The sequence below is a fragment of the Orcinus orca genome, chromosome 16 (genome assembly GCF_937001465.1).
Source record: "Orcinus orca chromosome 16, mOrcOrc1.1, whole genome shotgun sequence".
Classification (NCBI taxonomy): Eukaryota; Metazoa; Chordata; class Mammalia; order Artiodactyla; family Delphinidae; genus Orcinus; species Orcinus orca.
In genome coordinates, this window is record NC_064574.1 from 81,447,311 (window position 1) to 81,464,870 (window position 17,560).

At 47.8% G+C, this 17,560-nt stretch overlaps 1 protein-coding gene and 1 long non-coding RNA gene across 3 annotated transcripts; both read right to left on the reverse strand.

Moving 5' to 3' along the window:
* Nucleotides 1-207: 207 nt before the first annotated feature.
* COPS6 (COP9 signalosome subunit 6) lies at nucleotides 208-2,909 on the reverse strand. 2 transcript variants are annotated; one of them, XM_004268897.3, is made up of 10 exons: nucleotides 2,795-2,909; nucleotides 2,468-2,593; nucleotides 2,122-2,253; nucleotides 1,719-1,807; nucleotides 1,561-1,623; nucleotides 1,177-1,224; nucleotides 986-1,100; nucleotides 804-896; nucleotides 606-706; nucleotides 208-466 (listed from the first exon to the last, which is right to left on the reverse strand). In XM_004268897.3, exons 1-10 carry the CDS (start codon nucleotides 2,871-2,873, stop codon nucleotides 326-328), a joined length of 987 nt encoding a protein of 328 aa, XP_004268945.1. In that variant the 5' UTR covers nucleotides 2,874-2,909; the 3' UTR covers nucleotides 208-325. The 2 variants fall into 2 exon arrangements, with proteins under 2 accessions (XP_004268945.1, XP_033282393.1); XM_033426502.2 differs by having other exon boundaries at nucleotides 606-724.
* Nucleotides 2,910-4,960: 2,051 nt separating this feature from the next.
* On the reverse strand, nucleotides 4,961-17,519 carry LOC125961437 (uncharacterized). Its single transcript, XR_007472167.1, has 2 exons — nucleotides 8,942-17,519; nucleotides 4,961-7,476 (listed from the first exon to the last, which is right to left on the reverse strand). It is a non-coding gene; the product is annotated as an uncharacterized LOC125961437 (long non-coding RNA).
* Nucleotides 17,520-17,560: the final 41 nt, after the last annotated feature.

Here is a 17,560-nt window from a genome sequence, read left to right on the forward strand (position 1 = left end):
CACTCCCTCCCCCGCTCCAGTTCATAGTCTCAAAGTATGGACACGAGTACCTCTGCCTTCTGGGGTTCAGGCACATACCTCCCTGTGGTAAACACTCAGTGCTGCAGTAACTGAGAAACACTTCTTGGCCATCCACTGAGCCTGTAGGATCAAGGCTTTAAGATCCAAAAGAGCGTGGCACCTAACAGAGAGGACAGAGCCACTAGAAGGGGTGCGGAGGGGCTGCTCCCCTTTTATTAGCAACAGGTTTCTCTAAATGGAGTGTAGCACCCTCCTCTCGACAGCTGTCCGACCCCTGTGCTGCATCCTTTCAAGTATCCTCTCATCAGAAGAAGAGCCCCCGCATCCGCCTGCCAATGCCTTGTCGGTCATAGAGGACATTGAACTTGTTCACAAACTGGTTCATGGTGTTGCACGTCTTGGTGATGGTGCCAAGGTAGGCCATGAGCCCCACGTCATTGCATTGCTGCGAGGGAACAGAAAGAGCCAGTTCCCCAGGGGCTCTGGGTCCCCCGCTGCATGCCCAGGGAACAGCCAGGTCCCAGGTCCTGCGTGCAGAAATGACGGTGCGAGCCCCACCTCCCTGTCCTGGGCTTTACACTCACATCGTAGAAGTCTGTCTTGAACTTGTCTGTGCTGAGCACTGGGAGGCAGTGACACAGAGCATAGGCCTCACGCAGGATCTCATGGTTAAAGGGGACCTCGCCTAAAGGCACAACAGAGGCTGCGTTAACGTGGATGCTGTCGCTTCCCCAGGAGGGAGAGGAAAAGGGGTTCAAGTGCCGGGGAGACACCTGTCCTACCTGCTTCGGAGGCCTTGACGTACTCCAAGATGAGCTTGACGCGGCTGTGCAGCATCTTGATGGCACTGTGCTGTGCGATCAGGTGTTCAGCCACTGCAGGGGGACAGGGACAGGCCAAGGTGGAGAAGGAGTGGGGCCACACCTTCCACCCCCACTTAGGAAGCCCCTCCAGCCTCCCCTACCAGTGGAGTTCTCTCCACTGCCTGTTGCTGTCATTCGTGCCACGTGGTCCACACCAATGCGTTCAGCTTCCTCTGTGGCCAGAGTGTAGGTCAGCTCAGCAAACAGCATTGTGGCCTACAGGGCACACACAGTCAAAAGGAGGAAATGCCAGGAGCAGAATCTGAGGGTTGAAGGGCAGGGCATTACCTACCTCTCCATTGATTATATCTATGACAGACTCAAAAACGCTGACGGGAAGCTGTAAAGAAGAGATGGGAGAATAGCTCTTACTGACATCAAACACACCTGAACCTATATGTTAAGTGCCAAAAACTTGGGCTTGGCCCTTTCACATTACATTTTCTCATCTAATCTTCCAAAGGACCTAGTGAAGTAGGAATTACCCCATTTTACACACGGGGAAAATGCACTTTAGAGGTTAAGTGACTAACCCAAAGTCTCACAGCTGGTAAACTGCAAAAGAGATTCAATTCAATAAAAATGTCATACAGTTAAAGATAGCAGGATGAGAATGAAAGATGGCCATAGTGATGGACAAGCAGGACAAAGTGGGCACGGGGTCAGTTTTACTCACATCTGTGTGCTTGGTCATAGGGTTCAACTTAAGAAACAGAGGGCTCTCAATTATCTCGCACACCTGGAAGAGGGGGAGAATACACACAAGTGTCAGAGCCCATCTTCCCCTCATCCTCTAGTCTCTGCCCCAGCATGCACAAGTGTGAGTGTGTATACCTGCTTATGGACGTGGATGTCGGAGGGGTCAGGCGGCCCCCCTGTGGTATACCAACCGAGGAACTCCAGCTCCTTGAATACCTGTTTAACTGGAGAGGAAGGGGCCAGAATATTTCTTGAAACCATCCTTCCTTAATTTGAAATTCCTGGTGTATTTTTACCAGCTTCTCCCCTTCCCATGTTGGTTCTATTTAGAATAATTAATCTCCTCAGTCTTCTCACCTTCTTTGCAGGGAATAACTGAATGTGTCCTTTTTCTAAGGTCTCTTCAGCTACTCTAGCTTCACTTTTCCTCCGTTCTCGTCCTATCCTGTTTACTTTTTTTCCCGACCCTCTCCATCTTCCCCACTCTGCTTTTTTTCCCCACTCCCACTCCTCTCCCCCACGTCTATTCCCCTCTCACACTGCTCCTCCTTGGTGTAATAATATTCCTTGTCAATGATAATCTTCTCTTCCACGGTGTGGGACAGCAGCTCAAAGGAGTTCATCACCTCGATATTTCGGCCCTCCTGCTTCCCGATCAGAGCCCCAATCACTGGATGAGAGAAGGACACATAAGAGGTGAGGGTAAGGAAACCCCAAACTTCCCTAATCATTATAGCTTGAGGGTCTGAGGTCAGTGTGAACCAAATATTAGGGAAACGGTGATCTGCGGAGGAGGAACTGGCTTCAGTAAAGGAAGGGGAAAGACCACCATTTGGGGGAGGTGACCAAGGAGAGGAGGCTAGAGAATTACGCCGAACACTCACCCTGCATAGGCCGCCCCTCCTGCGAGCGCATGCGAATCCAATGATCTGAGATGTTGAGAATGACGAGGGGATGAAGAGCGACTGAAACGCTGCCAGTCACTCCGGAGGCCATCACGCTGGGCACGACTAAGGGAGGAGGAAGAGGGGGTGAGAGTCCTCCCGGGAGACGGGACTGAGAGACGGCAGAGTCGGGCCATACATCCCTCCCGCAAGTTAACCCAGGGAGCTCGCTTTTGACCCGCCCTCCCGACTTCTCCCGGGAGTCCAGGACGGCCTTGACGCGCCCCCAAGGAAGTCTCCAGAAGCCGCTCCCGCGCGGCCCATTACCTGCTGCATCCACCTCCATCCCGCTGCTCCCTCCGGTCCCGTTCGCCGTAGGGGCCGCCGCCGCCGCCGCCGCCGCCATTTCCCCCGCGCCCGCCAGCGTCGGCCCCGCCCCCTCCCTCCCTCTCTCCTCCCCCTCCCTCCCCTCCTCCCCTCCCTCCCGGCTTCCGTAGGCAGAGGCGCATGCGCAGTGTCGCCGTGGTGCGCGCACGCCCCGAAACCTGGGGTGCGCCGGCTGTATTTAGTCTCGGTGGGGTGGCACAGGCGGCCCTGGGGTGGGGAGAGCCGGCAGGTTTTCGTAGCCCCTCTAGCCTTCAGCTGACCTTGAACAAATTACCTAACCCCACCCTGCTCGTCCTCGTCAGTAAAAGTGGGATCAGACTACCTAGTTCCTAAGGCTGTTGCAGAATGAATGAAACGTCCCGTTGCTGCCTTCAGAATAAAACCCAAACCTCTAACCATGGCCTGCAAAGCCCTGCAAGATCCGGCCACTGCCTGCCGGTGGCCCTGGCCTCTGCTTTTCTGCTTCTCGGTCCCCGTGCTTCAGCCACACTGGCCCTCACGTCTGTTCCTTTCACACGCCTCACTCACCCCCACTTAAGGGCCTTCTGTCGCCTTCATCACTGTAACCCCTGTGACCAAAACTGTACCTGAAACATGGGCACCTAAATGATTTTTGAGTGAATGCTTTGGCGGTGGAGCCTGGTCTTGAGAGGCTCCATCCACACGTCCTATCTTTCCTCCTTCTGTATTACCTAGGGCACTAGGAACACCCCCTAGTGTTTTCTAACCTCTTCCAACCTCCCTCTACCCTCCATCTCCATCATCCTTTCCAAACTCACCTCTGGCAAACCTGGCCTACTCCAGCCCTCTCCCCAACCCTGCACCCAAGCAAGTTGTGTACACTGGGTTTACTCCATCTTGTTGCCCCTACAATTTCGCTGGCTCTTTTAGTGTGTGTCTACACTGAACCCAAAGTGTTAGCACTTAGAGAGCAGGTAGAGACCTGTATCTTGACTCTATGGAGGCTACTCATGCCCAGAACCAGCAGGTCCCAGGAGATGTTTTCTGGTGATAATGGTGCCTTCTGTGAGTTAAGCAATCTTTCCTAAATGGAGCCTGAGTGAAGGGAAGTTAAAGGGCAAGCAGCCCTCAAAGGAAGGGGCCTGAGAAATCCTGCAGGGAGAGACGTCTTCTGGCCAAAGGGAAGTTAAGAGTTTCTCTCGTTTTAATCCCCAACGAGTGAAAAACCTCCCCGTCAACTGAGAGGGTTATGGGAAAACCTCACTTCTCTATATATGCCTCACTTCTCTTAGGAAAAGTGAGGTCAGAAACATGTATCTCTTAAATAATAGGCAGCTTCTGAGGACTGTAATGCTTCTCAGCTAGATTGAAGACTCAAAAAAAAAATTATTCTGGTGTTGAAATTGCTAGTTTGCATTGCTGTTTCAATCAGAGAATTCCTTTGTCTTTTTGTTGTTTCAAATGCTTTTGAAACATTGTTCAGATAACTATACAACACATAAAACAGTTGTTATTGTGAAATTTAAAGATGACTTGGAAATTGAATCAGTTGTTTATACATGCTTTGGAAGTAAGCTCAACTGAGCATTTCTTTAAAGTGCATTGTATTTTAAAAAACTACCATCAGGGACTTCCCTGGTGGCGCAGTGGTTAAGAATCCACCTGCGAATGCAGGGGACACGGGTTTGATCCCTGATCCAGGAAGATCCCACATGCCGCGGAGCAACTAAGCCCCTGCACCACAACTACTGAGCTGGTGCGCCTCGAGAGCCCGTGCTCTGCAACAAGCGAAGCCACCGCCATGAGAAGCCTGCGCACCACGACGAAGAGTAGCCCCAACTAGAGAAAGCCCGCGCGCAGCAACGAAGACCCAACACAGCCAAAACTATAAATTAAAAAAAAAAACACAAAAAACTACCATCAAAACCTCAGGTTGAAATGATGGTGTTAAAGCAGCTATCCCACTGTTCTTTTTTTCCCTTCCAACAAAACTAAACATACTGTATCACTTTGTTGTTTTGTTAACTTTTCCTTCCACAGACAGAGTAGAGGTGACTGGGCTGGTGGGGAATAGAGCAGAGAGAGGGTCTGCTCAGAGAGCCTGCAAAGAAGGCACATATGTGAAAGCTGCTAAGAGAGTACACCTTTATTTTTTTATTTTTTATTTTTTTTTTGCCATGCTAAGCAGCTTGTGGGATCTTAGTTCCCTGACTAGGGATTGAACCCGGGCCCCCGGCAGTGAACGCGCAGAGTCCTAACCACTGGACCACCAGGGAATTCCCGAGAGTACATCTTAAAATTTCTCATCACAAGAAAAAGTAACTATGGATGGTGGTGGATGTCACATCCCAGTAACTATGGCTTCTCCTTTTCTCCAATTATCCCCTATTTCCAGACCTTTTGTTCAGATGGGTCAGGTGTGAGTGACGAGGCATTTTTACAAAATTTACAAAGACCCATTACTCTGGCCACTGTGGCACATGTATTTGTTTCCCATCATTGCTGAAATAAATTACCACAGACTTTGTGGCTTAAAACATCACACATTTATTGTCTTACAGTTCTGGGGGTCAGAGGTCTGAAATAGTTTCCACTGATCTGAAACCAAAGTGTCTGCAGGGCCACATTCCTTCTAGGGGAGAATCCCTTTTGATGTCTTTTCCAGTTTCTAGAACTGCATTCCTTACATTTCTTAGTTCATGGCTTCTTCCTTGTCTTCAAATCCAGTATTTTAGCAGCGTCTTCAAATCTCTCTCTTTGTCCTTCTATTCCCATTATCATATTGCCCTCTGTTGTAAAATCTGTCTCTACCTCCCTCTTATAAGGACACTTGGGATTACATTTAGTGCCCACTGGGATAATCCAGGATAATCTCCCTATCTGAAGATTCTTAACTTAATCATATCTGCAAAATCCCCTTCACAGGTTCCAAGGATTAGGACCCAGAAATCTTGGGGCCACTGTCTAGCCTGCCACAGCAAGTGTGAGCCACTATAGGGGAGCTGGAGAGAGCAGTGTCCTCAGTCACATGATCTAGAACCACATCAATCCAACAAGAGAATCCTGATGGCTGGGCCAGAATTAAGCTGGAATTCTCTAGGCTCCCTTTTGACTGGGCTGTACTCAAGAGAGTCTACCAGCCAGGCTGGCCTAGGGTAGCTATTAGGGGAAAGAAAAGAAATGCCATACCAACAAGTGGTCAGGGCAGACTCTTGGATTTTCAAAATAAGTCTAGAAAGCCCCCCATCCCTTTCATCCTGATCATTACCCAAGAGATGGCCAACCAAGAAGGGACAGCCACATTCAGTGACCAGGCTGCCTTACTACAGTGTGTGGACCAGAAGGAAGTGAGGGAAGTAGAGCTGACTTGAAAGAGGTCATTCCAGTGCGTGGTACCCAGATGCTGTGGGTGGTAGGGAGTGTGGAATGTCCATCCAACACCTTGACTATTGGCCCCCGGTGAGTGGCTTTTGTAACAGAAGGTGCATCAATATCAGACTGTAGAGGATCTGCAAAGCCTAAAACATAACACAGTTTCAAGGGCTATAATGACGTGGCCTGAGTCAGCCGACTGGCCTGGAACAGGGACACCAGCATCAAGAGAGCCCATAGCAGGTGTTAAAGGTTCGATGGAGTCAGTTTACCAGGAACAGGAGGGAGCTTCTGGGCGGTGCAGGCTTGATCAACAGCCAGGGAGTCTTAGAGACCAGGTCCCCACTCTGGGCATCCACATGAATGACCCATCTGTCAGATAGGACCAAGGTGTGATTCCATAGTTTACCGCCCCAAGGGTGTGTCTTTAATTCTCCATATCTGTCCTCTTCCAAGTGAACCAAGCAGCCAGGCCATTGGCTAGTAGCCCAAGTCGGTAAAATGTAACGAGGTTCATCAAGGGGAGTGCTGGCCAGACTCAGGATGAGAATGGCCTTGACTTCTGCCCATCGTGACATCCACTTCCGGTTTTACGTAGCTGGCCATGAGGCTGGATGGCAGTGGCCACCCAACGCACCCATCAGGTTTCACCTTGGCTAAGTCATCAGTGAACCAAGGCCGGGCATTTAAGGGAACCTGTGACACTTGAGGGCCCCAGAATCAGGACCTTGTTTCAGGTGGTTTCTCCCAAGGTAAGTAGCTGCCACTTTTTCATGTAAAATCCCTCAAGGGCCAGGCTGACTGCGCTTTTAAATATACCATTTCTATTTGACTTAGCGAGGCCTCTTAGGCTCTTCCCATCTTGTTAACTGTCAGGTTCGACTTGACTCATCCGAAAATGGGGTATCAAGCTGGAGAGCTACAAAGCCTCCTGGGTCTGGAGTTCTTCAGTGGCAGAGGTACCTTGTGGCTGTGTCAGCAGGTGGCGCTGTTGCAGTGAGAGGGGCCTCTCTGAGAGCACAGGCAGCAATCCCGTTTTTAAGAAAAGCTGTGATTTCCCTTTCTTGCTTCACAGTCTTTATTGTTTCTGTTGGACCATCGGAGGTGGAAGGAAGGAGGGTTAAGGAGTGATCTCCGTGTTCCACTGTCACCCTCTACATACAGCAGTCCCTGAATGGGAAAATCCCCTCTAACACTTAAGGGACTGGAAAAGTGCAAGCATGTAAGCCATCAATTCCTGCTACGTATAAAGGTGCAGAAGCATCAGTTGAATTCAGACACCTCTTCCCCTACAGGAACAAGGACCAAGAAATCTAACACATTTGCCAGGGGCAACAATAACCACCAGCAGGAGACCCCACTAATCCTCCAGCTGAGCTGCAGGGCAGCGGGGAAAGCTAACCTGCAGGGCACGGTGGAGGCGGCAGAGGGGAAGCTGAACCCTCAGGCTTCTCCTTCTTGGGCCTCGCACTCCAGGGTCAGCACCCATGATTCACTGCTGTCCCTTCCCTTGCATGGAGGGTTGGTACCTCCTGGCCTCCTGTAAATGCCCCAGCCCAGGTGGCCCCTTTCTTTCTGCACCCATGCATGTTGTTGCATTTCACCCTGCAGTCCTTAGGACCTTGCCCACCACTGTGCCGAGCACCCTGACCTGACTACCAGGAGCCAGGTACTGCGGCTGTGTTGTGAGCCCAGCCCAGCAGATACTCAGGCCACTGGCTTAGGCAGCAATGGCATAAGCCAGTGGCCTGAAAGGTGACCTGTCCGGACACCCTTGCCTTGCACAGAGGGGTGATGACTCACAAGGCCACCATGACTGCCCCCTCCAAACCCACATTGATGAAAACAAGTGGCCTTGTTATTGGGCTGGGGCTGCACAGGCCCCCTGGGTCACTTGTGGCAGCCCCCCATGTGGCGGGAAGAGAGGACGAGCTGGCCAGTTTCAGTTCATAGAATCCTATGGTTCCGGCCTCGAGTACGCTCCTGGAACACACAACAGGCTAGTCAGCTGTGGGCAGGCCACATCTCCTGGGCACTTCCTACCCCCCACCCCCCGGAACGCCACACACACACACACACACACACACACCACTGAGCTCTTTATCCAGGAAGATAAGCAAAGAGAGGATACACATTCACCCTTCATTCAGGCCTGGAGGTGGCCAGAAGAGTTTAATCTAGAAATAAAGCAGCATTAATTTTCTAATTGATTAAGGCTCTGTGGGGGTAGCTAAGATAAATTTGCCCACATGTCTCTCCCCTGGGAGTTACAATCCAGAAAAAGAGAGTGACTAGTATTCAAATGTTGCAGGGAACTAGAAGACTCTGAGTGGATCCCAATGCAGTGAAGATCAAAAAATTATCATCTCTTCTAGTCCTCTGGGTCCCTCGTTCTCGGCGTTTTAATCCTTTGCCAAGCGCTCTTGGTTTTACCTCTGTGAAATCTCCCATATACCAACCTCCTTCTCCCCGTTTCCGACGACGCCACCCTAAAACCACGCAGCCTGCTGGCCATCCAAGTGCCGAGGAGTCTCTGATCACCTGTAACTCGTCCCAGGCACCCAGGCTGGGCACCTGGTCGGAAGCCCCTTTTTCCTCAACCCTGACCCCTCCACTCTCACCCTGCCTCCTGCTTACCAGGAAATAAAGGTTCTTTGGTACAACTTACGTCGACTTCCTGATCTCTAACAATCCTAGCGGGTATATACATCTCTCTCCATCTCCTCACCTGTAGTTTCAGAGGATGAATCTTACCTGGAGTTTCATCGGAACATCTTGCGGGAGCCAGTCACGACTCGAGGGCTACAGGCAGGCCTTACTGGAACAAGCAGCGGCCGTGGAGATAAACGGAAGGGCCGCAGTCAAGTGTGGCGGCCCCTGGGAGATGACCTGCTGGGCGCGGGTGCAGGACGCCCGCCCTCCACCCACGGGAAGCAGACAGACTCTGGGCTCCAGCCCAGCCATAGCCGTTCATAGCATGTGCCATCCAGGGAATCTGGCTACTTATCCAAAATTGAAAACTTCATTTGCAAAAAACCCATATGAATTTTTGCCACCTCTGAAAATAACTGACAAGTGAGCTGACCTCCCAACAGAGGCCTTCCTGTCCTGTGGCCACCAATGGGACTCACTCCTGGATGTAAAAGCACATTATCTCCCTTCCTCTGGCCTCAGAGAAGCCTTCAGTACGGACAAGAAACGGTGGCTGAGACGCCTAACTAATCCTGGGGTCCTGTGCGCATGCGCATGAGTAAGCGGAGTGGGCTCGTAGAGAGGAGAATGGAATCGACCCACAGAGGAGGAAGCTGGGTCAGATCGCTTAGGGATTGCCTGCTTCCCTTAAAGTTCCTTGAGTTCCCAACTCTGAGAAGGATCCTGCCTTCGGATTCTGCGTGCTGTCCGGGGCCCTTCATCACCCTCCTTCCCCTTCTTCGCGCGAGTTATCCTGGAGAGGCTAAATTACACGCGCGATGAAGCACCGGATTGCAGCGCTAACACCTCCCTGAGGCCAGGAACTTCCAGTTACTGAGCAGGAAACGCTTACAGCTGGATGCCCCAGAGCCGCTGTTGCCCTGGGCTGTGCGGTGTAAAGTGGTGATCCAACGGGATTAGCACAGCAGTTCTGACCAAAAGACAGGATAAAGGGGGCTCTCTTATTCCAGGGATGTGAAGAAAAAATGCCATCCCCGTACAGAATCTTAGGGCACTTGATGTAAAGGTGAAAGAGAACTATAGAATCATGCATCCGTTTCCAATAACCACTAAAAACTAACTAGAGTGCCCCTCTAATTCAGTTTGGGGTCCAGGTGGATCCCCTAAGAATGCTCACACGCACAGAGCTGGAATAGAAGGACATCCAGATGTCCTGTCTGTCCCTCCCCAGAGCTTCAAGCCTGCTCCCTCCCACTGTCCCGGATGCCCGAGTACTTAGACCCTGTATTTTTTTTTTTTTTAAAGAAGCATTTTATTTTTATTTATTTATTTTTAATTTAATTTATTTTTTTTTTCTTTTTGGCCAAGCCACCGGGGCATGCAGGATCTTAGTTCCCAGAGGGATCGAACCTGTGCCCCCTGCAATGGAAGTGTGGAGTCCTAACCACTGGACCACCAGGTAATTCCCTAGACACCTGTCTTGAGTCCTCTTGGGTCCTATATTGAGATGTTGGACAGGAGGGGCCAGGTGATGGGGAGAAACTGGCCTGGTGATGGTGGTTCCTGAGCACAAGGGTGGAGTGGAAGTCCTTGCTCCCAGGCTGGCCTTGGGGCCTGGCACAGGGTCTTACCCTGAGGGCAGCAGCTTTTGCAGGCCAGCTCTTTCCACAGTGTGTCACTGGATGAAGGCAGCTCGCAGACAAATAGGCTAAAACCTTTTTTCTACATCCTGGGAGCCAGGTTGCCCTGGAGCAGAAAAGATGGGGCAGCTTCCTTGTCAATTGTCCCTCAGGGATGGGACTGCAGCTTGAGCTCAGTCAGCTGAGGAACTTGGTTGAATCTCTCTCAAAGGAGACAAACTACATGAGAAACAACGCTATTCCCAAAGCCACGTTTGGAGTGTGGTCATGGAATCTGGTACTCGGCTCCAGCTGCTGCTTCCAGAGCCAAGGTGCCCTTCCCCAGCCTCACCAGTTCTCTGAAGGAAGGCAGCCATCCTAACTAATCTCAGGGAGAGACCTTTTCACCCTAACCCAGTGGTTCTCAGCTGGGGGCGATTCTGTCCTTCAGAGGTTTGGTTTCATAGTTCCATGTTTCATGAGTCCTTATCATATGGGCAATTATACTGTAATTATTCTGTAAAATAAATATTTACATAAAAATACTGAATTACTATAATGTACACCTGAAACTCATATAATATTGTAACTCTACTTCAATTTTTTTAAGTGTGAAAAATAATATTTACACAAAAAATGATGTTATATCTGGGATTTGCTTCAAAATAATCAGGAGGAGGACGAGTGGGACTGCAGATGAAACAAGATTGGTACCTACTGATAACTGATCGACTTACCATAATTCTCTGCAAAAAAAATTGTATATAAACTGAAATTTAATTAAAGTTTTCCGTGAATATAAGGCTTTAAGTATTTAAAAAAATTTCTCCTGGATTGGGTTATCATGATAAGTAGGACTTTACAATTGATCAAAATAGAAATGTACAATAGGGACTTCCCTGGCGGTCCAGTAGTTAAGAATCCACCTTGCAATGCAGACGACTTGGGTTCTATCCCTGGTTGGGGAACTAAGATCCCACATGCCACAGAGCAACTAAGCCCTTGCGCCCTAGAGCCCGAGTGCCACAACTACTGAGCCCCCTTGCTCTGGAGCCTACGCACCTGCTGCAACTAATGACCCCGTGTGTCACAACTAGAGAGAAGCCCGTGCACCGCAACAAAAGATCCTGTATGCCGCAACTAAGACCCGATGCAGCCAAAACTTAAATAAATATTTAAAAAAAAAGAAATGTGTAACAAATCTGATCTATGAGTAACAAAAAGTTATTTTTATTAGAATTTATCTCAGTGAGATGGAGGGAACTGTCTTGTTTTTCTCAATAGATGGGCATTACTTATTACCGGAATGAAATATTATGTCTATTACTACTTTTGGGGTTTTTTTTTTGTTTTTTTAATAGATCTTTATTGGGGTATAACTGCTTCACAATACTGTGTTAGTTTTTGTTCTACACCAAAGTGAATCAGCCATATGCATACATATGTCCCCATATCCCCTCCCTCTTGAGCCTCCCTCCCATCCTCCCTATCCCACCCTCTAGGTCATCGCAAAGCACGGAGCTGATCGCCCTGCTACTTTTGTTTTTTAATTAATTAATTAATTTAGGCCGTGCCCCGCACAGCTTGTGGGATCTTAGTTCCCCGACCAGGGATGGAACCTGGGCCCCGGCAGTGAAACCGCCGAGTCCTAACCACTGGACAGCCAGGGAATTCCCTACTTAAGTGAGATGAGTGGTGAAAGGAATATAGTTATAGCAATGTCAATTTTATCTGCCAAAATCATATTGTGATCTATCACCAGCGATGGCCTTGGCCTCCTCTCATTTTTTTTGGAGGGAAATAATAGGAAATCACTTGAATCACAAAGGACTTATTCACCTACTCGATATTGGCAGCAAGGTTCCCAATGAATCCTTTTGTTTGGTACCCCAGAAGTTTTGGGGTACCAAGAAAAAGAATAAAATACCTAAGAATAAACCTACCTAAGGAGGCAAAAGACTTGTATTCAGAAAACTATAAAACACTGATGAAAGAAATCAAAGATGACATAAACGGATGGAGAAATACACCATATTCTTGGATTGGAAGAATCAATATTGTGAAAATGACTATACTACCCAAAGCAATCTACAGATTCAACGCAATCCCTATCAAACTACCAATGGCATTCTTCACAGAATTAGAACAAAATATTTAACAATTTGTATGGAAACACAAAAGACCCCAAATAGTCAAAGCAATCCTGAGAAAGAAAAACAGAGCTCAGGGAATCAGGCTCCCCAACTTCAAACTATACTACAAAGCTACAGTAATCAAGACAGTATGGTACTGGCACAAAAACAGAAATATAGACCAATGGTACAAGATAGAAAGCCCAGAGGTAAACCCACACACATATGGTCACCTAATTTATGACAAAGGCAAGAACATACAATGGAGAAAAGACAGCCTCTTCAATAAGTGGTGCTGGGAAAACTGGACAGCTATATGTAAAAGAATGAAATTAGAACACTACCTAACACCATACACAAAAAATAAATTCCAAATGAATTAAAGACCTAAATGTAAGGCCAGACACTATAAAACTCTTAGAGGAAAACATAGGAAAAATGCTCTTTGACATAAACCACAGCAAGCTCTTTTTTGACCCACCTCCTAGAGTAATGAAAATAAAAACAAACAAATGGGACCTAATTAAACTTAAAAGCTTTTGCACAGCAAAGGAAACCATAAACAAGATGAAAAGACAACCCTCAGAATGGGAGAAAATATTTGCCAATGAAGCAAAGGACAAAGGATTAATCTCCAAAATATACAGACAGCTCATGGAACTCAATATCAAAAAAACAAACAACCCGATTAAAAAATGGGTGGAAGACCTAAATAGACATTTCACCAAGGAAGACATACAGATGGCCAAGAGGCACATGAAAAGATGCTCAACATCACTAGTTATTAGAGAAATGCAAATCAAAACTACAGTGAGGTATCACCTCACACCAGTCAGAATGGCCATCATCAAAAATCTACAAACAATATATGCCGGAGAGGGTGTGGAGAAAAGGGAACCCTTTCGCACTGTTGGTGGGAATGTAAATTGATACAGCCACTATGGAGAACGGTATGGAGGTTCCTTAAAAAACTAAAAATAGAACTACCATATGAACCAGCAATCCCCCTACTGGGCATATACCCTGAGAAAACCATAATTCAAAAGCACACATGTACCCCAATGTTCATTGCAGCACTATTTACAATAGCCAGGACATGGAAGCAACCTAAATGTCCAAGTACAAATGAATGGATAGAGAAGATGTGGTACATATATACAATGGAATATTACTCAGCCATAAAAAGGAACGAAATTGGGTCATTTGTAGAGATGTGGATGGACTTAGAGCCTGTCATACAGAGTGAAGTAAGCCAGAAAAAGAAAAACAAGTATCACATATTAACGCATATATATGGAATCTAGAAAAATGGTACAGGTGAACCTATGTGTAGGGCAGGAATACAGACGCAGATGTAGAGAATGGGTGTATGGACACAGTGGGGGAAGGAGAGGGTGGGACAAATTGGGAAATTAGGATTGACATATATACACTACCATGTGTAAAATAGCTAGTGGGAAACTGGTGTATAGCACAGCGGGTTCAGCTTGGTGCTCTGTGACCACCTAGATGGGTGGGATGGGTGGGGGGGTAGGAGGGAGGGGATGTAGGTATACATATAGCTGATTCACTTCATTGTACAGCAGAAACTAACACAACATCGTAAAGCAATTTTATTCCAATAATGAAAAAGTATATATTGGACGCAAGATTCCCAAAGAATCCTTTTGTTTGGTACCCCAGAAGTTTTGACACCCTGAGGGCAATGCACCATTGCAAGATTTGGGGGCGAGAAGCCTATCTTCTGCCAGGTGGGGAAGGTGACCGAGAAAGAGGGTGCCCTGGCCACTGGGATGCTTTCCAGGAGAGCAGTTTTAAATGTGAACAGATAGAAAATGAGGATCTGCGGCAAACATGGCACTGAAAGCTGTGGGGACTGTGCAGGGCCGAGGTCTGCAGCCTGTGCACCGTCTCTGTCGCCGTGGCACACTGGCCCGGCTCTGCTGTCGGGTCGTGAATTCACAAACATGAATGGGTAACAACAGAAAACGATGTGGGAACCAAGGGAATCAGGAGTTTTGCACAGGAAGCTTTGGGAGATGTTGTTTACTGTAGTCTGCCTGAAGTTGGGACAAAATTGAACAAACGAGGAATTTGGTGCTTTGGAAAGTGTGAAAGCTGCTAGTGAACTCCACTCTCCTCTATCAGGAGATGTAACAGAAATGAATGAAGCTCTAGCAGAAAATCCAGGACTTGTCAACAAATCTTGTTATGAAGATGGTTGGCTGATCAAGAAAGCATTCAGTAACCCTTCAGAACTAGATGACCTAATGAGTGAAGAAGCATATGAGAAATACATAAAATCTATTGAGGAGTGAAAATGGAACCCCTAAATAAACTAGTTTGAAACAACTTAAAAAAAAAAAAGAAAGAAGGATCTGGGAATTGATTCTTTCAGAACTGGCTGTGTCCTCACACTCTTTGGGAAGATTTGTGTGTTCTCCACCCTCCCCCTTCCCTATGCCCCCTCCCCCAGGTCCTCATATCCTTGTCTGAAAACGGCTACAGTCTGACATGAGACCCACATACGGCCACCAGTACCCTTCCTTCTATGGACCTCTGATAAAGCTTATTATTTTTAAAATGAAATCAATACTTTTACTGCTTCATCAAGGACATTCTTAAATGAAACTGGATTTTTAAAAAAACTATGAATGCATGGCAATGAAGAATATAATAGTTCAGTTTTGTGCCATTACCTGAAATTTATGCTTAGGCATTAGCAGTTTCACCCACCATTACTTTTGTAGCATCACTGCAAAGTCAACACAGTGAGAAAGACAAAAAAATCTATCTTATGAAAACAGTTTTGACCTCCCAGACCACCTGGTTGCAGGGACCCACACAGGTCCACAGAACATACTTTGAAAACTGCTCAAAATTAGATACTTCAAAGATAAGATAATGTTACAAATAATATCATACCGGAAGATTCGAGGTTTTAGATGAAACAGATAAATTCATAGAAGAAATTAACTTACCAAATCTGATTCAAGAGGAAATAGAGATATGAACAATTCTAAGCCAAATTCTAGGCTTCAGAGATAAATTCTTGTGTAAGTCTCTTCTGCGATACAGAACAAGATAGATACAATTTTGTTCTAATCTGTTTGCAAAGCCACAGCTGCAGCTTACTTTAGGACAAATGGACTGTTTCATCACTTTAATATTTATGTATTCATTTGGCTGTGCTGGGTCTTAGTTGTGGCATGTGGGATCTAGTTCCCTGACCAGGGATGGAACTCGGGCCCCCTGCATTGGGAGGGCAGAGCCTTAGCCACCAGACCACCAGGGAAGTCCCATGGCATCACTTCTTAATGGTCATTTCGTTGGCCCCAGGTGACAGGAAGGGGCAGGGCGGGGGCGGGTGGGGGCCCCGGGCTCCAGCCAGGTCAGGAACACCCTACTCAGAGCCCATCAAGCCTCAGTGGCTGTGCTTACCAAGGCTTACATTTTTTACTCTATTTTCTTTCCTTGCTTTTAGATTAAAGCTATATGGAAGTTTAAGTGTTTTCTTCCCCACCTTGATGGACTGCCTTGGGTATCCCCTCCGTGACTCATGGCACTTCTAGGTCCACAGACTCAAGAAAAGCATTAATAGCAGGGCTTTTGAGAACTTGCTGGGAATTAAACCAGGCGGCTGCAAACTGACTTCTAGGCCCCAGAGTAATAGAGTTGATCGGATTGACGGTGCTGGGAATCTAAGAGCTGTTTCCTGAAGACTGTCATTAGGTGAACGTTTACAAAACATACAATCCCACTTTGAGGAGCATCACTCTGCTCCACCCTTCCCTCCTCTCCTTGCCACTGCCTCCTCCTACATCTCTGTTCTTGTCCTGGAGAGAGGAGTGGAAGAATAAGGTATTGAAAAGAGGAAAAGAAAAAAATGCCTTTGTGAGGGGGGGAACTGAGACTACTGAATGGCTTGGCTATTCCAAGTATGTGCTCAGATTCTCACTGGGGTCTGGAAGGACTGGAGATGGGTCATACACCTGCACCTCTCAGGCCACCCTCAAGTTTTGTTACCTGTGAATTGTTCTCATACCTCGGGAACTTTGCCCTGGCTGCTGCCTGTGCAGATAACACTCTCTCTTCCCCTCACCAGCCTGTATCACTGCTGGAAAGTCTTCTCACCTCTGGACAGGGTCCTGCTCTTCATCACCTTTTCTTAGCACTTACCGTATTTTCTTGGAATTGATTAGATTACTGTCCTTAGAGTGAAGTCCCAGGAGAGTAAGGTCTGTTACGTTGCAGAGCTGAATGGGTGCACTACAAATATTGGAGGCAGTAAAAATTGAGATCAACTGCGAGGCAGGGCCATAAGGGAAATCAGGAGATCACAAGAGTTCATTTTGTATATCATCTGAAAGACTTGATTCCCTCACTACCAGGATTCCTCCTGTGAGGGCATAAAAGTGAGTGAAGCTGAGTGAGCCACGTAGCTCACTCCTCATTCCCCCAAGCATTTCACGTGTTTCACACCTTCTTCACAGTGATGGGGCTTCACCAGTTTTCTACGATCTGGATGGATCTACATCGGTAACTTCCCCAAGTCTTTTCTACTTGCTTGCCTTGTACAGGTTTTGTGCTCATGTGAACTCTCTGATGGGCCGGAATGTTTTCTTCAGATTTTAGTAATTTAAAGGAGGCATTTTTACATGAAACAAACACAAAACTTGGTTTGTTTGGAAGCATAAACTTGGTTTACTTGGAAACTTCAAGTAAGGGTGAATGTTCTATATTGAATCCTTCCAGCGTCCTCCTGTTTGCTGCGTGTCGTCTTGGGACTCAGATCCCTCGGACACGGTGAGCAAGGCTCGGCCCTCGGCGGCCCCGCGGAAGACCACGTGGGAGCGCAGCCAGGTCCCACTCAGCCCCCTGCGCCCCGCCTTCCGCGCCCCGGCCAAGCATGCGCCCTGAGGACCAGGTGCGCGGCGCCCCACCCGGCCTGGCCAGCAGGAGGCGCAGCT